This window comes from Hirundo rustica, chromosome Z, assembly GCF_015227805.2.
Source record: "Hirundo rustica isolate bHirRus1 chromosome Z, bHirRus1.pri.v3, whole genome shotgun sequence".
Taxonomy (NCBI): Eukaryota; Metazoa; Chordata; class Aves; order Passeriformes; family Hirundinidae; genus Hirundo; species Hirundo rustica.
Genome location: NC_053488.1, coordinates 3,761,364 through 3,770,188, shown reverse-complemented (window position 1 = coordinate 3,770,188; position 8,825 = coordinate 3,761,364). Strand labels below are relative to the sequence as shown.

The 8,825-nt window shown below is 39.1% G+C and overlaps 1 protein-coding gene across 1 annotated transcript in view; it reads left to right on the top strand.

Moving 5' to 3' along the window:
* The first annotated feature begins 448 nt into the window (after positions 1-448).
* DOCK8 (dedicator of cytokinesis 8) overlaps positions 449-8,825 on the top strand; it is a 44,965-nt gene continuing 36,588 nt past the window's right edge. Inside the window, 7 exon segments of the mRNA XM_040089791.2 lie at positions 449-631; positions 2,241-2,311; positions 3,020-3,158; positions 4,677-4,778; positions 5,527-5,622; positions 6,721-6,955; positions 7,907-8,071. Of these exon segments, the coding sequence (XP_039945725.1) occupies positions 449-631; positions 2,241-2,311; positions 3,020-3,158; positions 4,677-4,778; positions 5,527-5,622; positions 6,721-6,955; positions 7,907-8,071 (991 nt within the window).

The following is an 8,825-nucleotide window of genomic DNA, read 5'->3' as shown; positions in this document are numbered from 1 at the left end:
GGAATATATGGCTCTTTTTTGGCTATAAGCTATGAATGTATGAACTTCAGTTGTTGATTCCCTCGCACCTCTGAGTGTTCACATGCATTCCTGAGAAACATCTGGAAGAGAGAAGTCATTACTTCCCATCACCACAGTTTCTAGTGGGGCCTTAGTGGAAGTCTAACACAGAGAGCTTGGGAAGATTTCTTTCCCCCTTCCAAAACCTGATTATTCACGTCTGAGAAAGGAGCTGCTTTCTTGAGAGATTCCTGCTTTTCATAACATCAAGAAAGATAATTGTTTGTTTGTAACAGAACGTAGCTTAGTGTAAGTGAAATCTTAAACATAGGATGCTCTATGTGTCACAACAAGAAATCATCTTTTCTTTGTGGACTTCTGAAATTGAGTTCTGACAAATCTTTCAGTGTGTAGGTGGAGTTGAAGGACAGTGACAGGAATGAGCAGGATGCTAATTTTCAAACAGGAATGCTTGCCATTTACCCATTTTATTCTTCCTTATCTTTCTTCCAGAAATCTCCTCTATGTTTACCCTCAGAGGCTGAATTTTGCGAACCGACTGGCTTCTGCAAGGAACATTACCATCAAGATCCAATTTATGTGTGGTGAAGACCCATCCTGTGCAATGCCGGTAATAAATGCTGAGATTTCTTGGCAGGTTTTTGTTGACATGCATTCCTGAGAAACCTCTGGAAGAGAGAAATCATTACTCCCCATTACCACGGTTTCTAGTGGGGCCTTAGTGGAAGCCTAACACAGAGAGATTGGGAAGATTTCTTTCTCATCCTAAAGCAGGGCCATACTCCTTACCTACAACAAAAAAGACTCGTGATTCTAGTGGAACCAGAGGCATATCACTCTTATCTAAATCTGCCCTATTTTCGGGAGAATGGCATCATATTACATCAGTATCATGCTGGAATTTCTAAGGGTAAAATTCCCAGAGCTTCAGAGACCTTTTTAAGAATGATGTAGTGAATTTTCCAGGATTACTCCTCTGCATACACTATGTCTACACAAGTCCTCAGGTATTATGCTGGAAGGTAGAAGTTGGGATCATCATTGCTTGAACAATCCATGTTTCCACATTTGAAACACACTGTGTATTAGGGCATACATGTGCACTGCTAGCAGAGCAGATAGTCCTATCGGTGTTCAGGTTATTCAACATCTCTCACTGTAAGATCCTCTATTAAACTTTACCAAGCTTCAGAAGTTAATTTTGAAGTTTTCTAACCCAGATGTCTGCTTCAGCCTGATTTTTTTTTTTTTTTTTGTATTTTCAAGACAGTGTTGTTGGCTACTTGAGAATGACATTGAGACAAAAATCTTCTGTGATTTTATGTGTTGGAGCAGGAAAACAATGAGTAAAACTACTACTTTAGGAAACTTCAGCCCAACAATCTGTTGGACCAAGGACTATCACCCAACCAGCCTTTATTAGAGTGATGACATTGTTCAGTATATACTTCACAGCCTTGCTCCACATAACCTGTGGACCTGAAATCAGAACATCAGCAGTGTTTTCTAAGCCACATCAGCAGTGTTTTCCAATCCACGTTTCTCCCAGAGCTAGTGCTGTGCCATGTTAATGTAGCACCTTCTTTTATACAATACTGCACTGTTGGTTTCCTTAAACTCTGCCTGTGTTATAATTAGGTTTTGACAAATGGTTAGGACATACACAGTTCTTCTGTCTTCCCTCTCCACTGTAAGTGACCTTCCTTTCAATAAGCAAATCTAGCAGCAGAAATGCCTGTTTCTCTTCCTTGATTTTAAAGGGACTTTGGACCTCTAAGGTAAGGTAAGATGCTCAGTTGTAGCCCGCCCACTGGCACCCTGAATGAACAGGCTACAACTGAAAAACAAAACTTGGAAAAATACTTTTTGTTTAAGTTTTTAGTACTTAGATGAAGACAGTGTGACAACATGTAAGTCACTTACCCTAACTTTTTTTTCCTATGATTCCTAGGCTTTTAGTTCGTGACTAAAAAATGTGATGTGAGGTAGTCAGTGACTCAGGAAATAACACCATTTTCCTGGTGTTTTACCCTGAATGGAGTGTGGGGAAGGTGCTTGATAATAATAAATTTATGCCAGCATTATGCTAACATTTAAGCCAAGATAAAATTGTGGATTCATTCTATGTCTTCAGATACTGTCTTAAAATTTATACAAGATGATGACAAATAAATGCTGTAGTCTTGATTGCAGCTACTTTTCCCTTTTTCTTAATGTAGGTAATTTTTGGGAAATCTTCAGGTCCAGAATTTGTCCAAGAAATATACACAGCTATCACATATCATAATAAGTAAGTGTTGTTACTATTCATACGATGTGAGAAGTATTAATCATGATCTCTTTATGTAATTGTTACTCTGTTGAGCTATGTAATTGTTACGGTATTGAACTATGTAGTTCATCAAGGAATACCATTTTAAACATTTGTGTTTTGAGCAATTTATGGTATCTAATTTGGATTGCTACATTAATTTGCATAAGTGACTGTTGTATAAACGACCACTGCTTCTCTTGTCTGAAGCTTTTTAGTAGTTGAGAATACTCCTACTGTGAAGATGAAGGAGCAGGAGCAGGAAGCAGCACAACTTTTCAGATCATTCACTTCAATGAATTCATAGCTGCAAAAGAGCTGAAGGGACATTCTCATTCTCATGAATGAGGACTTTGAATTTAGGATTTGCAGAATACTTATGCAAGAATCCAAAACAGAGATTGAAACCTAGGGAGAGGTGGAAGCTGAAACTGTCCCGCTGATGCTGTCTGTTTTCTTCTGATTCGAAGCTGTAGATTGTTCATAAATATAACTTCCAGATTCATAATTCATTAATATATTTCAAATTCATAAAATGTTTGTGTATATATATGTATACTTTGTTTAACTCAGCTCTGTTTTCAGGATTTATCTGGTTTTATAAGCATAGCATCTAAAAACCAGTTGGCAAATCTGCTTCTTGCTCAGTCTTATATTGGGAACATGCTTGGCATTTGTTTTAAACAGATCGCCTGACTTTTATGAAGAAGTGAAAATTAAGCTGCCAGCAAAACTCACAGAGAAACACCATCTACTGTTCACATTCTATCACATCAGCTGCCAACCAAAGCAAGGAGCATCTGTTGAAACCCTCCTGGGGTATTCAGTAAGTTCCATGTGATGCATAAGAGTGGGTGGGTGTATGTCTGTGTCTGTGTGTATCCCATGCAAATAGACTCTCTGCTTGTCAAGAATTTTGTCATTTGTTCCCTTTTTGGTTATGGCAATACAGCAAAAGCAATGGAAGATCTTGGTGTGAATTCACAGACTCTAGATGCCGCCTGAGATGTGTTACGTCCTCATCCTATAATTTTACTGAGTTAACTGTCTTTGAACTTAATGAATTCACCTGATTCAACTGAAATATGCACCTAAATATGTCCAACAACAGTGCTTTATAAAACATAATCTCATTCTGATGGATTCTACTTATTGCAAAAAAAAAAATATATATATATATATCCTAAAACATGTAATTACAATTATTACTGTTACCCTGTTCGTACATGACATAACAGCTAATGTAATATTTTCAGTTAGGTTTTAAATGGCACTTCATTTCTGTTCTAAATTGTCTTTTATCCACATAAAAATTTAAAAACCCGAAAGACTCTAAAAGCTACTCTGTAATTCTCTTGCCTTCTTTATCTTCATGTTGAGACTAGTATGTCTTAGGTTAAGAAATACATGTTGTAGCATAGTCTCTCTGACCTTTCTCTTTATCAAACAGTATTTTTAACTGGAGAGATTAAGGATATAATATAACTAAGGATATGAAAGGAAAGAATTTAAGATAATGATGCTTCAGGTTTGAAAAAGTCCTAGAGCTGTGGTCAGCAGCTGAGCTGTGGAGCCTGACAACTGCTTTCCATGTGTTCTTGCTGTGAAGTTTGGGAGACCATTGTGTTTGTGTATTTTTGGTTGTGTACTTGTTTGATCCTTTGTCAGCTTTTGGGGCTTTTCAACCACTGTACTGAGAATCCTTTCACGTGGGCTTTCTTTTATGGACAGTTATAGTCCCACCAATGTCAGTGGGATCGTTAAGAAATAAAATAGTTCAGGACCAAGATTTTACATAGGTAAGGACTTAATTTTCAGCTTTCACCTAAATACAGAATTTCTGCCCTGTGATATTCAAATGCCCAGCCTCTTCCAGACTTGAATGAAAAATTAAATGTGTCCAAATATCAGTGCAGGGATATGACAAGTCAGTCTGGCATGGTGACCACAAGGAAGATGTTCAATTGAATCCCAGCAAGTTGATTTGCTTCAATACTGTGAATAGGTGTATTCAAGATAGATGAATTTTTAAATAAAAACATGGATTACTCTAAATCCTTCTTATAGGATTTATTAGAAAAATGTGTGTCACACATGAGAAGCTCTGTGTTTGTTTTCTTCAAAAGAGATTGTTTGTAAAGCAGTCTTGTACATTTTTCTACAGTAGCTAACAGCTATCTTTGAATTTAAAATACAAAGCAATTACTGTTGAATGGGTTGGAGCAGAGAAGCTTGAGTCAATATCTCATTTGTTGTTTTGTTGACTGTATCTAACAAATTAAATAAATAGGTCTAATCATATATCATCAAGAATATTGCTGTGTTTTCTCTTCATTTGTTTCAGTGGCTGCCAATTCTAGTAAATGATCGTCTTCAAACTGGACATTATAGTCTTCCTGTTGCATTGGATAAACTGCCTTTACACTATTCAATTCACTCTCCTGAGGTAATAAACAAAATTATTAGAAGACAGTATTTTCCTAATGCAAGAGAACAGCATAAGTGTTTTACAAACTAACATTGCTGTCTTCTGGTAGGCAGTGCCTCCTTTTGTTCTTTAAAAGAGAAAGTCTGGAGAAAAATGTTGTTGCTATTATTGCCACTGGTGTTACTATTTTATATCGTTATACTGGTTTTTTTAGAAGTTAGCTGTGCAAGCAAATTCTTGTAAACTGTCTGATCAGGGATACATTAGTTTAGAGAGTGTCAAGGCAGTAATTCAATTTCTTCCATAAGATTATTTGTTCTTTTTTTCCTGTGGCTTTGTTGGAGTGGGAGTAGAAATGGAATCAGGTGGTATTACTGGAGCAGAAATCCATGCTCTCTCAGTAAATATGGCATGTAGGAAACTTGCCCAGAGGGTTTAAATTGCGCCACATCACCACAGAATGCCTTTGGCAATGCCTTAACCACGAAATTTTAGCCTTAACCATATCCCATCAGGAGATGTATATTTACATGGTCTGTGCTAGACATCCAGCTGAAATTCTCTAGATTTCGCTGTTCAGTGCATCAGCCTCTGTCCAAATGTCTATGAGAACAAGGAGATGCTTAGCTGTCATTCGCTGTGTGGCACTGAATTTGAATGTCTGAAATGAAGTGAATAGTGGGAATACTATAGACCCTCATGTAAACAGACTTTCTGTTTGAGCATTAAAAGGAAGATGATTCCCATATTTTTTTTTCCATCACAGAAAATTCCATCTCAGACACCACCAATAAAGTGGGTTGAAGGACACAAGGGCGTTTTCGTTGTTGAAGTTCAAGCTGTGTCATCTGTTCACACCCAGGTAATGCATCAGAAGTAACATATAGCTGTAGTTTCATTTTAAAGAAAATTCAGATGGCCAGGCCAATTTAGCAAGTTTATGAAACTGAGGTGTTTAAGCCCATACAGTTTGGGGGGGAAAAAAAAAAAATAGGAGCTATGGAAATAAATTGATATCCTAGGTGAATGAAATCCTCTGGTGAAATTAATTCTGTTGGTAGAAGGGAACAAAGCAGCACTCTTGGCAGCAAGTCACATGGAGCAGCAGGGAGCCTGGTGTCCTCTCAGCTCAGCAGGGGTTGGCTCAGGCTGTGATTGGAAGGTGCTGGCAGGGCACGGTGCCAGTTCCTGCAGTCTGCATCATCTGTTCCTCAAGGGTAGTTCAGACAATGTGTCCACATCTCCAAAGACATGGAACCTCCCCGCTTCCATGGACAGGTTATACACCACCAGTGTGTGTTAAGCAGCTCACTTGTCAATGCCATGTGGTTTGGGGACACGAGCTTAGTGCTGGGTCAGACTTGAATTATTCTGGTCATTTAAATGCCATGGGAAATTGGATCTTTGCCCATCTTGCTGAGATGCTGGTTCGAGGCAGATCAGCTTTGTTTTCTTTTTGCTGCTTTTCAGTGGCTCTTACCCCTTATCCCATTCTTGTTAATCCTGGTAAATATATCCTTAACAGCTGAAGGACCTGTGTTTGAAGTGAGTCCATCACCCCATTGCAGGAAGTTTTTTTAAATACAAGTAGATCTTACTCATATGGCACATAACTTGTATGTGGCTAGAACTCAGGTGTGAGTAGAAGAGGGACTATAGACCTATGATATGTCTGAGTTTTATTGGGTAGAAGGAAACTTCTTTTCATTAAATGAAGCAGTCAGTTTAATGAGGGCAAGAACAGTCTGAATTTGAACCAGATGAAGAGGAGCAAACAAAATGCTGTGACAGCTGCTTTACTAGTTGATCAGTCAGAGCAGCCACTACTGAAAGCCAGAAGGGTGAAAATCCTTCCTTTCATCCCATGAGGTGGTACAATCAGGCTTTCCCTAGCTAGCAGTATATTTCAGTAGCCTGAAATATATTGCCTTTCTTAACTGTGAGTGCGCTGTATTTGCAGGACAACCACCTGGAGAAGTTCTTCACCTTGTGCCATTCTCTGGAAAGCCAAGTGACTTTCCCCATTCGAGTGATGGATCAGAAGATTACAGAGGCTTCACTGGAGCATGAGTTGAAACTCAGCATTATCTGTTTAAATTCTTCACGCCTTGAACCTCTTGTCTTATTTTTGCATTTGGTACTAGATAAACTTTTCCATCTGGCTGTACAGCCCATGGTCATAGCTGGACAGACAGGTATTTATTGGCTCATGGCCTTCAAGAGGCTTTTCAAGCAACCTAGAAATGTGGGGGAAATTGTTGCTAAAATATTCAGGCTTGGATTTAGCATCTAGGGTAGCACATGTCAGGAAGAGTTGTGTTGCTCAAGACAGAGTTTCATTGAAAACTTAACCAGGCTTAAGTGACTTGCTGCTTTTTCTCCTTTCCCCCTACATAAAGACTCTTGGTCTTTGGTTGGGAGGTACATTAAACTGTAGTAATCTACTTATCTGAAAATACAGCTCAGAAAGGGGGTTGTGGTTCAGTGTTGTTTGGAATTGAGTTGTTTTACAAGTGAAACACCAGCAAAATCATTATCCTACAACTGACACGGCTGTCTGCCCCATATCCTCTGCCAAAATACCTTTGGGCAGAGTTGAGTGAGCACAAAGCCAGAGAATATAATACTAAGGTCTGATTTTTGTTTTACTGTGGTGCTAGTTGCCTGTGACATATATGTTAAGTCCAGAAGAATGACATACTTGCAGACAGTGGTGTAGTTCATCTCCTGTGTCATTCAGATCATCAACACTTGTCATCCACTACAATGTTTGTGCTAAAGCCTGCCAGCTTATATATTTGTCTGTTGCTGGAGAGTGATGAGTCTTAGTATTCTGCCAGAAGATATTTTATAGGAAATGTGTGAAGACTGCTAGAAATGTAATTAAAAGTTACAGTCTTCTTTTATGTAGTAAAAACTGACAGAATAGCAGTGATTAGGCTGAAAGTCAGTGAGCCTGCTGAAGAGTGTTGTTTGGCCTAAGTAGACTTTGGGTCTGGTCAGGCGTAGCAATTGCTGTCCAAAATTCTGAATTTGTTCTAGACTGAATTGAACATTGTAAAATCAGTTGTCGATACAAAGAATGCCCTCACTTAATTATGTTATAGCCTTCAGCACTGGCTCTAATTCTTGCCTTCGTTTCACAGCCAACTTCTCACAGTTTGCCTTTGAGTCTGTGGTCGCAATAGTGAACAGTCTCCACAACAGCAAAGAGCTGAGCAAGGATCAGCATGGGAGGAACTGCCTCCTGGCATCTTATGTGTACTATGTATTTCGTCTGCCAGATGCACAAAGAGAAGTGGTCAAACCAGGTATTGGTGGGGCAAGGGTTGCAAAAGTTCTGTTGGTTTTTTTTTTTTTTCTTGATACATGCTATTCAGCGTGGCACTTTTGAGAGGACAGACTTGAAGCACTGACCTGTAAGATAGCAAACACACCTTCTCAGACCCAGACTGTATGCCATATAAACACTTAGACTGTTCTTACACTGTTCTGCCATTTTTCTCAGAGGTAGGTCAGGAATATCAGCACTGCAAAGTGCAGTATAAACTTGCCCCTCAAAATCTCCATCCCTCAGTTACTCATTTAAGGTGAAGGGTTGAGGTGGGAGGTTTCCACAGCTACAAGCAATGTTGTAGCTTTGTGAAGAAGAATGCAAAAGAGATTGTCTAAACTGAAACTTTCTAGAAGAAGTTCTTTAAATGAGTTAAAACAGCCTTAAGGTGCCAGTTTTTTACTGACCTGTACATCAGTAAGTCACTTTCCATGCAAAGTAATCTACTGCCAGGTATAGGGCCAAGCTCTCCCAATATCTCCTTTGCATTAAGGATGTCATTGGACGATAAAATGCTGTATGACCAGCAGGTTTAGACAGGTGATGGTAGAAAGCCAGCTGGTTGTAGTCTCGGGCAGCTGACTCAGGGTGGCCCTGCTTGAGCAGAGGGGTTGGACTAGAGGGCCTTCAGTGGGCCCTTCCAACCTCAAGCATTCTCTTATTCTGTTGCAATCATTATCCTAAAGCCTATAGGATTAATTTGTATATGTTAAATGACTTGTCACAAGCAG